The 15,472-nt window shown below is 46.6% G+C and overlaps 1 protein-coding gene across 1 annotated transcript; it reads right to left on the bottom strand.

The window, feature by feature from the left end:
* Positions 1-6,156: 6,156 nt before the first annotated feature.
* DLEU7 (deleted in lymphocytic leukemia 7) lies at positions 6,157-15,158 on the bottom strand. Its single transcript, XM_055701711.1, has 3 exons — positions 15,040-15,158; positions 14,703-14,877; positions 6,157-6,363 (listed from the first exon to the last, which is right to left on the bottom strand). Exons 1-3 carry the CDS (start codon positions 15,156-15,158, stop codon positions 6,157-6,159), a joined length of 501 nt encoding a protein of 166 aa, XP_055557686.1.
* Between the last annotated feature and the right edge of the window lie 314 nt (positions 15,159-15,472).

Here is a 15,472-nt window from a genome sequence, read left to right as displayed (position 1 = left end):
GCCTCAGGCAACCCCTTTTTGAGATTTCCAGTGCTTTGGGAGTTTTGCAAATATTATATTTGAAAATAATCTTCCTGTGGTATTTGAGTTCCTCCACTTTCAATCCCAGCAGATAGCATGGAAGTGGGTGGGAATTTCATAGCAATAATTGCTGTAATTATTTTGAGCTTCTGAAAAAGTTTGGGGAAAAAGCACAGGGAAGTTTCTTTGTCCATTTGTCCATCTGTCCCGTCTTCCCTTCCCTTCCCTTCCCCTCCTTTCTTTCCTCTCCTTTCTTCCCCTGCTCCCTCCCCGCCTCCCCCCGTTACCCCACACCCCTGCGGCCACCCCGCCCCCAGGCGCCGAGCCCCCCGCAGCCCCCCAGGCCGCGCCACTTTCTCCGCTTCTGCCTCCTCCCCCCTCCTCCCCCCGCCCGCCGTGGCCCCGCTCCGCCCGCGCAGCCCCGCGCACCCTCCCCGCGCCCGCGCAGCCCCGCGCCGCGCCCCGTCGGCGACCCGACAGCGCCACCCGCTGGGCGGCGGCCGGAACCGCGCCCCCCGCTGGGCGGCTCGGGGCGCCGAGAGGCCTGCGGGCGCCGTGGGGCTGCGCGGCGGCGGGCGGGAGGCGCAGCCCCTGCGCGGCGCGGCCTGGCTTAGAAAGCTGGGTGGGTGGCGGTGCTGCCGCCCGCCCGCCGCACCCTTCGTCCGCCACCCTGAGGGACGCAGCCCCACGCCGAGCCCGGCCGCGCCGGTGGAGGACGCCGGGCGAGGCTGCTGGGCTGCCTGGGCCCCATGCCGAGGTCCTGCAGGTTTTCTTCTGGGGGAACCGAGGTTGCGGTGGACGTCTGCGTTGCGCGCAGCCATGTTACAGTGCCGTGAGCTGGGCTGCGGGGTGAGAAGTTGGTACGAGCCCAAGTGACCAGTCCGCCTCCAGTGCCGGCTGGTGCGTGGGCAGTGCTGGGAGCCATCCTGGGCTCCCTGGGCCCGGCCTCGCCCTGCCGGCCGGAGCGCTCAGCCCAGGGCCGCAGCGGGCCGGGGCTGTGCGAGGCCCACGGCCGGCACCAGGCGCCGTGGCAGCTGCGGTGCGCGCTGGCTGGGCCCACCGCACGGGTGGCAGCTCTCAGCTGTCATCTCTGCGTGCCGCAGCTCCTCCTCTGCAAACGGCGGTGCCTCCCGCCGCCTACCTGACGCAGAGCTGCGGGCAGCAAACACCAAGCCGCGTGCTGAGCTACATACCACGTCGCTGCTCGTTCGGCGAACGCTGTCCGTTCCGTGCAACGCAGCGGAGCAGGAGCCTTCAGATAGGGGTGTCTGTAACCACGGAATTAAAAGCTTTCACATTATGCCTTTGCGAAAGGGAGCAAATCGAAGGACTGGCAGGAAAACTTCACTCTGACAACCCTTTTTTTTCCATGGCTTGCTTGATGCCATTGCCGTAACAGTGCTCTTTTCATGCTGTCCTTCAGTAATGGCCACAAACAAAGCTAAGAGAGAAAACAGAACATAGCGTGGTGGGGTGCAATTTTAAGTTTTCCTGGAGCAGCTTTGGATGCTTTGCATGACACATTTGTAGCACATGCAAATTTGCATATAACTAAACACAAATTGTAACAACCTCTGAATTGTCTGGATAGGCTCAAAGTGACATCACTTCTAAGCAATGGGATATTCAGCTTAAAATTGTTGAAAATACTGAATTTCTAGCTGTGGTGGTCGGTCAGATATTGCACATTTAGCCTGGCATCGATCTAGGACCAAGTATTTGGAGTTGGCTGTGAAGGAAACATGCTTTAATGTTTGACAAACAAGCAGCTGTGCTTCTTTGAAGCTGGTCAGCAATTTGGAAGGCTAAAGCAGTCCCAGAATAGGGATTCACGAGCACAGGTGTGCTGCTTAAAGGTGAATGACAGGTGAAATTTATTACAGGGATATAAAAAGGCTACCTAGATGATAGGACTCATCAAGGCAAAAACTAACACCCTCTGGAAAAAAATGCTCCAGACTTCTTTTCTGATTTAAATCTCAAACTATTTCCAGCAGCTAAAATAAAATGCAGGGCAGTTATCATGGAATTTATTTAGGTAGAAACATTTACTGAAAAATCATTAGCACTTTTTTCTAATTTATTTTTTCAGTCTTGAAATTTCATCAGTATCAAGGTTTTGGAAATAAAAGTCAAGTAGTTCTATGCATGCAATAAAAAGGGTTTGTGTGTGTGTGTGTGTGTACATTTTTTTTGTGTTACTATATGCATTTTCTATTTTCCTGGACTGCTTTTCCCCATTTGTTAACCTGAACCTCATGTGATGAGTATTATAGGAAAATACTTTTATTAGATAGAATCATTGATACATTCATGCTCAGGGTTTCTTTGCTCGTCCAGCTTCTTATTCACTAATTTCCTGATATAACTAGTGCATCTTATGCTTGAAACCTGGCGTGCTGGTGGAAAAACATCCTGATCCTTTAGATGCTACTGTAGGAAGACCCAGTTGAAACAACTGAGTACGTGTCAAGCAAGAACTGCTCACGTGAGTAAGCATTTGAGTCATCAAAGCCCCAAAAGGACTGGTAAGGAGGAGGAAGCTGTTTCATCAAATGCCTGGTAGCAGGAGATGTAAACACATAACCCAGACGAACAGGCTGATTTTGTGGATCATACGCACAGCAGTTGTGCTAAATTGAGTGGTGGTGTTTGGCAAACACAACAGAAAAGAGAAGATGCATATGGAGAGCTCTGAAACACAGATGCTCTGGAGCAGGATGTTGGGGTGGGTATGTGAAATTACAGACGTGCAAAGAGAGGTTTTCCATCTGAACTCAAAGTGGAGTATCTTAGCATTAAAAAAGTGAGATTTTTTTAGCCATGGCAGCAGTGTGTGTGACGCACAGGCTGGTGACATAGTCCCCATTGAGCAAGGGCAGCTACTTCTGGGCAGCGGGTTCCCTTCCACCATCCTTGCTTCCCATGTTGGAGGCAGGAAGGCACATTTCAGGCTATTCTCTCTGATGCTCTGATTTTCATCTGCTGCATAGCAAATACAACACACCGCAGAGAGCAGCTTGGCACCCTGGCTCGAGGGCTGCTTGACATGGCAGGGGTCTGCCAGCCTGCCGAGGCCATGAGTCTGGGAGAGCTGTGAATCCCCACCCCAGAGGCATGGATGTTCCTGTCTTCTACCACATTTCATCTCAATTGATGAAACGGGGCCTTGAGCCTCAAACATAGCAAAGGATAACTTGATATATATGTGCAGCTGCACTGATCTCCTGAAAGGGAGTGAGTTGCACGTTTTGCAATTAGGGTGAGCTAATTGCATGTGCACAGGCAGTTGCCACAGCTCAACTGATGGGTGGTAACTTACTAAACCACAGTTATCTGAGCACTTTGAGTCATGAAACCATACTCAAAATGTTTGCAGACTCAGGGCCTGAGAACCCATTGCCCTCCCATTCCATTGCACCACCACCTCAAGGACAAGGAGAGGAACTGAAAACCTGTGCTGTATAGTCCAATGCAAGATGATGTTTCCCAAGGGATTCTTAATTTTCTAGCCAGAATTTCAAAAAAATTAACGATGCTTTCTTTTAAAATGAAATTGAATCAAAATATTCAATTTAAGTGGGAATGTTTGGGAAAGAAAGAGTTTGGAGATTTTCAGCATAAACATTAATTCTTTTAAAAAAACACGAAGGGTCATATTCAGAAGGCCTAAATTTCCCCAGGTTCCTGGGTCTTCTGCTTCTTACCTGCTAGGGATCTCTGCAGGCCTAGAGCCATCCAGAAGGGGACCTGTCCAATTTGGTAGAACTGTGTCTGGAGTGTTATTTTAGGTCTAATGTACTTTTGATCTGTAGCACTTGCTAGTTTCTTAGAAAACTGAAGAGAAAACTACCTGTGAAATGCTTTCGCTCTCTGTACTTGGTCATTACTTTTGTGCATACATGCCTGTGACTGAGCAAAGAGAGTTGAAATCAGCCTGTGGCTTTGTTTTTTTCAGAGCCTTCCTGATGCCAACCCTGCCAGCAGTGCTGATGACCTGGAGAGCATAGATCAGATTCTGGCCCTGGTAAAGTCAACAGGATCTTGCTATTGATCTTCAGACCAGGATTTCAGCGCACTGAGCTGGATATAAGTCCTTGTGAAAGCTTTTCTTTTAAGTGACTTTTTAATGAAACTGGAGATAAAACCATTTGTGCTTGGGGCTAATGCCCAGCTGAAGGAGCAGAAACACAGACCCTGTAAGAGAGTGCTTGTGTGTGAGAGCAGATTCAGTGAACTAACAGAAACAACCAAGGAAAGCCAGGGAGTGACCTGCCTAAATGGTAGGAAATAAAAAAATAGCCCCTCACAGCCAGAGCAAGAGGGGTCTGGGCTCCAGTGGGTGGCTGTCACACCAAAGCTGAGGGGCAGGCGGGGTGTGTGATGGCACCACTTTGCACTCTGCAAAGCTGGGGGACCTCAGGGCTGCAGCTGCAGCTGCCTTCACCCAGATTTCCACCCCTGGCCTCTCTGCTGCCCATGTATCTCTCCTCTGAGGGGATAACATTAGAAAAATAGCCAAAAGACTCATTTCACAGGACTTCTGAAGGCCTCTGTCCCTTCACTGTGAGGGCTATTGCCAACCACAGTAGATAAGCACTCACTAATACCTGTGCAGGCATGCATGTAACACCTTTGTGTGCATCCCCTCTGTTTGCTGCCTGCTGTTATGCTCAGCGTTGCCCTGGAGATCCCAACATTTCAGCAAACACCACCATGTTCTGGTCCCAATGGAGCCCTTTTCCCTCTTCCCTTGAGGGAGGGAGTCACACTTAAAAGAAAAAAAAAAAAAAAAAAGAGATATGTTGGTCTGACCTTCATGTTTTTTCTTCCCATTCCTAAATAAATTCTAAGCTTAGGCATTCCATGCAAAATTTCAACCCAGGGCAGTTGTCTGCATTCGCACTGAGAACCAGTGAATAAGTGTTTTGAGGTAGCCTTAATTATAGCTGTGAGAATGACACCAGTGTAACATTTAAAGTGTGAACATAAAATATGGCAAATCAATCAGAGTATGGAACCACACTCGGAAAGTATTCAGCTGATGATGTTCACGATCACACATTAAAAAAAAAAAAAAAAAGAAAAAATTACATGTGGAAATTCACTCCTCCAGCCAATGGAAAGAGATACTTTTCTATCTCATAATCTACAAAATTCCCTGACCTACTACCCAAATCACAGTTAAAAGGAGCCTAATTTATCCCTTTGAAAAAAAAAAAAGTTTTACAAGTCGTTATTCCTGCTCAGCAATCACACAGACATTAAATCTTATTGCAAAAAGAGGGGCGGAATGCCTCTTCTCAGCATTACAGCTGCAGCTGTTTGACAGAAGTGACTTCATAAACCCTCCTGATTTGGCAGTAGGAGAGCAGAGTTTTATGCTGTCTGCTGCACAGTCACAGGGGCTGAGAAAGCTCTGCAAAGCAACCTTCACAAATGTTTCACCTCAGTTTATAAATACCTTTGCTTCACCGTGTTAATGCCTCTTTTGCTTTGCTTTCCATTCACCTCCACTGTATCATCTACCAAGACCTTTTATTGCTTTAAAGTGATTGATCCCACTGGTCCCACATATTTTTCTTCTTCTTTTTTTTTTTTTTTTTCTTTTCTCAACGGAAGATACCGCACCTTCACCTTTCCATTAGTTTATTAGCTTATTAGAGTAAAATGCAGTGCAGATTTAGCAGGCTGTCTTCATTTGCAGCAGCATCAGGCTGTATACCTTCTCATGAAAGATCTCAAGTGTCAGCTCCATAACGAAGTACTTGAGAACAGTTTCCTGAACTGTGATGAAAATACTGAGATTTCTGACGGTTGCCTTCCCAGCCTCCAACTTTCTATATTCATTTTGAGACCTTATTATTTAAGAATGAATTCCAGTTCCTCCAAAGCAACTTCTGGAGGTGTTCCCATCTCCCATTAATGTGACTTTGGTATGAGTTTGATATGAGAAGGCTATTCAGTACTTTTCAGGAATACCATCTCCATTGGAAAGTCTTCACCGATGTAAAGTCAGCAGGAACTCTTGCTACAGTAAAATCTCCAGGATTCACCTTTCAAGTTATTTGTTATTTTTATAGACCATTACAGCTCATAGGCCTTGCATGTTCCTTGGCCAAGCAGCCTGTTGTTTCACATTGCCAGGAGATTCTGCAGGATTTGTCTCAGAGCAGATTGAACCGGGATGTAAGAATCTGAGGGGAAAACTGCAAATGAACAAATGAGTTTCTCAATGATGGTCTTCAAACACTGGTGGGCTTCATGTAAGTCTCTCTCAAATTGTTGTCCCTCTCCTTGTAAAGCCATGTGACTACAGATACTTCTAAACTCAATGCTATCCTGAAATGAAAAGCAAAAGCAAAAAGGTGTGAGTGAAAAATAATGCTCTATAAGTTTTCTAGCCAGGATTTTCTAAGCAGAAAGTTCTTAATCATGAATGTTCATCTCTGATTTAGTGTTAAACATCTTCAGTTTTGAGATACATATACTGTAACCACTAAATACTTGGCAGGAAACTTCGGGTAGCAGTTTCACCTGTTCACTTCTAAGGGACACTTTCTTCCTCAGGCATCATTAATTACTTTTTTTCTAATTCTGTTTCTAACAGACAGACCTTTTGTAGCTGTCCCCAAAGCAATTCCACTCCCTCTACACTGACAGGCAAGGGTAAGACCTCAGAGAAATGTTATATCCAGATTCTCTGGAGAGCTCCCAATGGCTCCCAGGGGGACTTTGTGACAGCAACCCTCACTGAAGCATCACTTCCATGCAGTGTCTCTCATGTTATTACATAACTGGGATCACCAGTGAGGCAGGTGACCTTGACAGCTCTGCTGGTTGCGCACCGTAACAAATTATGACGACTTCCCAGTCCCTCAGATGTGGCGTGGCCTGCAGCATGGGAAGTGCTGTTCTAACACCTGGCTGTGCTAAAGAAATACTCTGCATGGGGCAAATCCTTAATCCAGTCAACCCAACATCACATGTTGCAGCTCATGGAAACCCCTGCCTGCTGTGCTTAGAAAAATCTAAGTGGAGCCAGTTTTTTCCTTAAGGATCTGTAGCACCACCAGCTGTCAGCCTTGCCTGTGGCAGGGGAAACCTTCTGCCTGCCATTGAGCTGGGCCAGCACAGGTTTGTGAGCACTGGAAGGGGGTGCTCATCTACTATACACACACAACCACTAAAAGAAAACATTTGCCTCAACCCTCATCTGCTCCTGCCCCTACCTAAGAGAGGGTAGGAGCAGATGGTAGAAGCAGAGCTTTAACTTGCAGTGGTTCTCCAGCCTGGTTTACTCTAGGAAAGTTCTGTGTCAGCACAAAGGGAGGAGCATCTCAGCGCTGGGAATGAACATTTAGAGGTGAAGAGGACAAGACACCTTCTGGCAGCAAGATCAGCCTCTGTCATCCTAAAATTTAGGTGCAGATGTGCTCTCAGTCACAGCCTATGCCTTCATGAGGTCTCATACACAATGAATGTTCCAGGAAAAGCTGTTGCTGATGATACAAAACTGGATGGAGTGGCTGATGCACCAGAAGGCTGCGCTGCCATTCAGTGAGACCTGGACAGGCTGGAGAGTTGGGCAGAGAGGAACCTCATGGAAGTTCAACAAAGGCAAGTGTAGGGTCCTGCACCTGGGGAGGGACAACCCCACGCACCAGTATAGGCTGGGGCTGACCTGCTGGAAGGCAGCTCTGCAGAGAAGGACCTGGCAGTTCTGGTGGACAGCAAGTTGCCCTTGAGCCAGCGGTGTGCCCTGGTGGCCAAGGCCAGTGGGACCCTGGGGTGCATTAGGAGGAGTGTGGCCAGCAGGTGGAGGGAGGTTCTCCTGCCCCTCTGCTCTGCCCTGGTGAGGCCGCACCTGGAGTGCTGTGTCCAGTGCTGGGCTCTCCAGTTCAAGCAAGGCAGGGAACTACTGGAGAGGGCCCAGCAAAGGGCTACAAAGGTGATTGGGGGATGGAGCATCTCCTAATGCTCCTTATGAGGACAGGCTGAGAGAGCTGGGCCTATTTAGCCTGGAGAAGGGGAGACTGAGAGGGGATCCTATCAATGCACACAAACAGCTTAAGGGCGGGTGTCAGGGGGATGGGCCAGGCTCTTTTCAGTGGTGCCCAGCGACAGGGACAAGGGGCAATGGGCACAAACTGCAACACGGGAAGTTCCGTCTGAATACGAGGAGAAACTTCTTTACTTTGAGGGTGGCAGAGCACTGGAAGAGGCTGCCCAGAGCGGTTGTGGAGCCTCCTTCTCTGGAGACATTCAAAACCCACCTGGATGTGATCCTGTGCAACCTGCACTAGGTGAACCTGCTTTAGCAGTGAGGTTGGACTAGATGATCTCCAGAGGACCCTTCTAACCCCAAACATTCTGTGATTCTGTAGGGGACAGAAGAATCTTCTCCTGTAGCATGTGGTACACACCAGATTTTGGCACTTCTCCTTCACTTGATGTATTTACTCTTTTAGTTAGTAGCACCCTGTGATTTTAACTGAAAGGAAATTGAGTTTTAATGTTATTCTTAAAAGCATGAAGTTTCAGACTTATTGTGGGTTTTACCTTTGTTATTAAAAACAACAAAGAAACCATTTTTTAAAACTCCATTTCACCCAGACAATCCCAGCTTCATAATAGTAATAGCAAAAAGGATTTGCAGCTGAAGGATTGAAGTGTGGGTTAACATCAAAACCAGTGCTGAATCACTGCCCCAGCCAGCAAATAGAAGGCATTTGTTATATGGGAATACCGAAACTAGCCATCCAACACCATTCTCGGGCCCTTAGGTATTTTATGATAGCGGTTGTGGGTCTGCTGTGGGCAAGGTGAACTCATTGCTCTGGTACACCCCTGTGCTGAAAAGCCAGGGAGTCCTGAGTCAGGAGGTTAGCTGAAAAGCAGCCTTTTTCACATATATTTCCAAAGTTTCCTTTTTCAGAAAGATTTTGATGCTTTCTTTGAAGGTCGCCTTTCAAATCTCTTCTGTAAAGTTGCCTTAGGTATAAAATCCTTACTCAAATATATTAAAAGGTCAAATAAATTGCACTAAGTAAACAAGCTAGCTTTGCTAGCTTTTGCAGGTGTCCAGCACATGGGAGCTTTAGGATACATGACAGAGAATAAAAACTTGACTTATCTCTCTCCTTTCAGTAAAAGTGGGCAGTAACTAACTGAAGGAAAAGAAAAAGTTTCAGACTAAAAATTCTTTCCATTTTAACTTCAGGAAATAGGGCCCTTGTGAGCTGAACTGATAGAAAGCAACAGCTCTTGTGGTACTTTGCCATTTAAGGGAAGGTAACAGGAATATTTGCAGTGATTTGATTTTAAGTGTTTTCAATTGCAGGACAGGAGCAGATCCTCCCTGAAGCTTTCATTTGTCGAGATCCATATGTTTAGACAGATGAGTTAATAAAGAACCTCCCCCTGAATAAAACCAGCATGGCCTACTAGTTTCAAGGCTCTCTGATTTATGGCTTAAAATTTTCCACTGCTCTAGGTCTGTTTCATGCAGTTGTCACTCAGTGGTAGGCTGAAGTTTCAGGATGTTTCTGATGGCCCAGCTTTTATTTTTGAACCTTAACATAAAATTGATAGTATCCACCAAGTTGCTTTGCTTTTATAAAGAGGCCACTTTTATAAAGGCTTCCTTAGAGAAGATACAAACTGCTTTCTTCCATTTTTATTTTACTCAGAGGTGCCAACTGGACCCATCAAACAGATTCCTACAGCTGGCTTTTACAGACAGCTCCCTTTTTCTTCAGCACACTCAAATTTTAGACCCTGGCCTGCTGCCAACCCTCAACATTTTTTCTTAATCTTTATGCGCCCTGGTAGACAAAATTTCCACTAAAGGCAAAGTGGCCATGGTGGTGCCCTGGTCCAGGTGCTGGATGCTCTCCACTATTGGCGGGCCAAAATCTGGGAGCTGGTTTGGAGTGCCAAAGCTCCTGATGTCCATTCCTGGTAACTCAGTGCCTCCACCCCCACTGACCTATTTTGTATTTTTCCAATATAAATTCTCAGGATAGCTCAACTTCTGGAGGAATAAAATAGTTATTTTAGAAAGTGATTCCTGTGCTTTTCCTTGGGCTCATGAAAGTCTAAGCTGGAGCTTTCTCCAAGAGGTTCTGTGTGTGGTCAGTGGGGAGCAATAGAACAGTTTATCTGATCCATCTTAGATGGCTGTTATAGGATGAACTGAATCTGGAGTGCCTCTTTCTCTCTGATAACCCTAAAGTGAACACAGCTTGAACAGCTCAATCGTTGGGAAACCTCTGTGGGGCAGATAAGTCCCACCTCACATCTGTACCCCTCTCTCACTTGCTGTTTTCTAAAACAGTTGTGTTTGGAAGATATCTCCTAAGACATATACCACTGAGAATGGTGGAGCTGTTAATTTCTTGTAAAGTCACCATTCCTGTGGAAATAGAAAATCCCCCAAGACCCTAGCGTAGTTCATTCTGTGGTTTGCTGCCGCAAAGCCTTTTTCTAATGCAGCAGGTGCATGTGGAGTGCAGCACTATTAATAAAATGGAACTGCCTAAACATATTTCCTGCAACCTTCCAGAAAGATCTTGGAGGCAATTCCTCACTTGAAGAACTTCAAATTGTCCATTTGTCAGTATTTAAAAAAATATCCACTCAAACGAGTATTGATGCCTACAGCTTGCAAATAACTTCATGGAGGGTGAGGCAATTTTTTCCAGAACCACTCTTCATATTAATTACTTTAAAAAAATGAACATTCAGAGCTATTAGGTCCAGGAACAACTTCATAATATCAGTGGCTGCAAAATGAAAAACGTGCATGCTGGCACATTTGTTCAGTCCGTGGTGGCAAACAGGGACTCTGCTGCCGTTTTATGCGAATTCTAATGAAAACAATTTATCTTGTTTCCGTCACCCCTAAGCCATTATTTATGAATCAGTCTTCAGATCTCGCATAAGGAAAAACAAGTCACTTTGGTGCCGAGAACCGATCTCTGATTTGTGTCAGGAAATCGGCGACCAGAAAACAAGCTGATTAAGTACCATTAGAAATGTCATCTAGCAACAGCCACCCATTCCATACTCCTCCCCCAAAGTGTGCAGATCCCCCGGGTGAAGAGCCCTCGGCTTATGCTGTGCTGAGCAGCTGGCAGAGATGCCTGTCTGCACCAGCCCTTGCTGCTCTTCTCCTGAGAAGCAGGACATCTCTGGGTCTTCAGTTCACTGCTGACCAAAGTCAGTGACGCCTGATGCTGTGCTGTTGTTTGGCCTGCAATGAACTTGTGGTTTCTGTTTTGTTCCTCAGGGATGGGTCTCAACACAGCAAGAAAAGAAAGCCTGCGGCTGGCACTGTGGCAGGCAGGCTTAGCGGAGGCAATGCACCATACCCCTGCCTGCCTGCCTGCGGGAAGCCTGACAGGGCTGCCTCCATGCCATCCTTTGAGTCCTGGTGATGCGACTCGCTCTTGGTACAAATTAAGTACCACTGGGCTGATTTCATAGCAACTGAGCTGTTTCGCCCTGACAAGAGATGCAGGGCAAGGGGACTACAGGTGGATATACAGGTCTGCTGAAGCTGTTCCTTTTGGATAGCAGTACCGAACCTGCCACCCCAGACTTCTTCCTCTGCGCTGGGCAGAGCAGTGGCACCGTAGCGCAGGGGCAGGAGAAACTTGCACAGTCAGAAGTTTTTTTATTATCCCACCCTGCCGATCTGGCACCTTTTAAGGACACTGTTTTCTTTTCCCCCTTAAAGAAAATACCATGACTGTTTTGCAAATGGGATGGCTATTTTAACTTCTTAGCGTGATTTATATTCCATTCCCTGCTGGCTGCCATTGAGATTGGCCCAGTCCAATCTGCTACACATTTCTGATTTAGTACTGTCCTCGCGACCCCTCGGTAACTTCAGCGCAGGAGACAGGATGTTATCAGAAAGCTGGAGTAATGCATAGCTGCACCTGAGCACAGCCAGGGCAAGCCACACGCTGCTATTTCGGGAAGCTTTTATACCTTGTATTTTTCTTTTCTAATGCACTCACATTGCTGCTTAAAATACAGAATCTCTGTTAAATAAAAGGCTGCTCTGTTCGCCTTGGCAGTGTGTAATTACAGGAGAGAGACAACGTGGACATTATTAGGGGGCATCTCTGTGGAGGCAGGAGGCGCAAGGAGTTCGCTTGTGGGTGCAATGCCAGTGCACAGCTGGTTAGGCAGCGGGGTGATGCAGTATCCTGGGTCCTGGGACAGTGTGGGAAGAGGCCCCTCGCCCTTCCCCATCTTCACGCAGACCCTTTGGCTAAGCAGTTTCTGCAGCCCTATTGCAGGCAAAATCAGTAACAATGCACTTCCTGTCACTAGTGAAAGATTTGCTCCAAATCCTTGTGAAAGTGTCACTTTTCATGAGAAATTAACACCCACCTTTTAATTGCTGAGGACTGGCACTGTCTCACAGGCACTGGGGTGCAGCAGAAAGCATTCTTCCCAGTACCTGTAGGGGATGGGCTATTCCAGTGCTGTCCTGCCTATTTCTTCATCTAATTTTCCTTCAAGCCTGTCTGGTTTAGATTCATTTTATACAGTGATTTTTTGAACTAGTTCGGCTGATAAACCAATACTGGTACCGTAAACCAAAAAAAGGAAAACAAGAAACAACCCCTAAAGAAATGCAAAACGGGAAAGTCAGGACATCAAGAAGGAACTGAAAGAGACGTAACTGTAGCAATAAATGAGAATTATGAAATACTGACTACTAGCATGAGTGACTGCCTCTGAGACATAAACCCAGAACTTTCCTTCAAAAACACTGAGTGGAAGGACATGCTACCAAGGGCTGCCATTTTGAAGGGACTTTAGCCAAGTCGTTGGCTTAGAGCTTATTTTTAAGGGCTTGTTCATATGAATTTATGAACAGGTTATAATATAAATGGATCCCTTGGAATACAATTTACTTCAAAATCAAACCTGCAGCAGTGAAACTACTCACAATTAAAGGGCTTGGCTATCCGTGACGCAGGGTCTGAGGAAAGCTGGTGCAGAATTTATGTAACCTCATTGTATAGGGGAAGGGGGGGAAGTCCCAGAGCTCAACAGTCATGATAATGGGTTTTCAGTGAAAAAAGGACCTAACTTAGCTTCAAGTAGAATAGGAAAATCAGAATTCAAAGTATTCCCAGTGGTATCTAAACACATGCTTTTATACAAGTAGATATTAAAGTAGTTCTGGGAAAGAAGAGGAAGAAAATAAAACCTTCATTGAGGTGGCTGTATTTCATCAAGCTAGCATTTGTTTGTACAGAAAACAAATGTCGTTAGTCTTGTTTATTTTAACTTACGAGCAACAAAGAAGTCTTACTGGAAAATTGGTATTGCAGAAGTCCAACCTCTCACTGTACTCTCATTTTTGAAGAATGATGTCTAACAATTTCATTTTATTTTTAACACACTCTTTTTATGTCATGCATAGCTTCCAATATTGCCCTTTCCGTCTCTAGGTGTATTTATTCCTAATAGATTCTTAGATGGATATTCCTGGAGACTGAAAATATTTGGACCCAAACGTTCAAAGGTTGCTTCTGATTCCTGGTGACTGAGTTGTAGCTTGACTTGAGGTAGCTTGAATTTGCTTTTTAACAAATTGTGAACAAGTGCAAAGCCAGATGGACTCAGTATGTTGATCTAGCACACGTGGAAACAGTATCTTGCAATACCTCAAATTCATCAGCAAGATACTGAGAAGCCAGAAGTCACAGCAAAATGTTGTTCACAAATCCACCAGATGAGATTTAAAGTGGTTACATCTTTGCGGCTGCAGTATCCCCCAGCTTCCCACATTGTGCTCATCTATGCTGGGAAGGCTGGCACAAAAGTAAAAGAGCAGGTTCTAGTTTTAGCTTAGCTGGCCCAGCAATTGGTGTCTATTCCTGATGAGTTTTTTGTGGCATGCATCATTGGTACTAAAAATTGGATAAGAACTGCTGTCTTGTTCTACATGGTATATCCAAGACTCATCATAAGATAAAGACCTTTTGGGCAATGCCAAAGTAAACTGACTTGGAACAAGGCATAGGACATGTATTGGACTTGAACAACTAAACCTAATAATTGCAAGCCCATACCTAGGATTTTTCTGGGCTTCTTCCTGGGATAGTATGCATAACCACTGCATTTTTTTGAAAATTGAGGATTTTTTCAGGTGTATGTTCATTGGGTCTTATATGTTGGATACATAGTGTATTGATATGTAGTGGAACAGCCATGGGCTCTGCTGGTCGGTCATGTTTCACTTACAGGTTACTGGTCATCTCAGCATCTTGTGTTGTTTTTTGGCTCTTTCAGAACTGGAGAATAGCTTTATAGTTTAAGACTTTATGTGCATTTATAGAAATCTAGACATATAAAACTGGCTTCTGAAAAAGCTCTAAATAATCTTTCCAGGCTACTCAGCATGTCAGTAAGCCTTCATTCTGCCAAAAAGTGTTTTTATCCCCTGAACCTCTCTGATGCAACTACACTGAACTGTCAGTAACTTTCTGTTTTGCAGGCTGTAGCTTAAATTGCTTAACTGCAAATTAATGTAAATGAAACTCTTACAGTCCACATGGCAAGACCCAGCACATGCAATTACGAGTGCAGTCCACTGTCCTTTACCCAAAAGCCCAAGATAAGTGTACTTCTGTCTCGCTCTTGCTTACTTTTGGGTGGAGAGGAAGAGGATGCTGTACAGGGAGAAGGAGAGGGAGCAGGAGAGTCTGCTCTACTTGTACAAGCCGGGAAGTTGCTTTTACTAGTTGGGACATCTTGCTGTGCAGAGCCATCTCTCGAAGTGTCTCACACCTCGCCAGCCTCTCTGGCCTGGGATCACCTGGGCTAAGAGGAGATAGGTCTCCATTCTCTTCCCCTTCCTTAGGGCTTTTCCCTGGGGCTTTTCTCTCTTCCTCCAGCTCCTGAGCCCCACCAGGCTTGGACACCTCCATCTCTTCTCCCAGGCTGTGCCAAGCTGTGCCAGACCTGCTGGTGCTGAAGTGCTACTGGGTGTGGAAAGGCTGTGGGGGGTTGTGGGGAGGGTGGGGGGCTGCAGCAGCCCAGAGGGTGCGGAGACCCCCTGCCTGGTGCCCAACGGACACAAGCAGAGTGGCCGGACCAGCCATCAGCCTTCCCACCTCCCTTCCTGCTCCAGACCTGTGTGTGGCTTTTTTAAAGCCAGTTTGGCCCCTTCCCATCCTCTTCCCTCGCATCTCTGGCCCCGCTGCGAGTGGCCACCCACCCCACCCACCTCTCCAGCCCCCCCGGCCTGGCTTCAGCAGCTGGAAACCTGGGGGTTCCTGGGAGGGATGGGCAGGTGGGTGCAGAGCTCAGGGCTGACGAGCCTTTTGCACGAGGCAGCGTAAACCCTCCCGTGGTCCCTGGTGGGAGCGGGCTTGCCCAGGCTGGCCCCTTCAAAGGGGTGGGGTGCACGTGGAGT

The sequence above is a fragment of the Falco cherrug genome, chromosome 2 (genome assembly GCF_023634085.1).
Source record: "Falco cherrug isolate bFalChe1 chromosome 2, bFalChe1.pri, whole genome shotgun sequence".
NCBI lineage: Eukaryota > Metazoa > Chordata > Aves > Falconiformes > Falconidae > Falco > Falco cherrug.
Note: the sequence above shows the minus strand (reverse complement) of the source record. Positions and strands in the feature narration are given on the sequence as shown.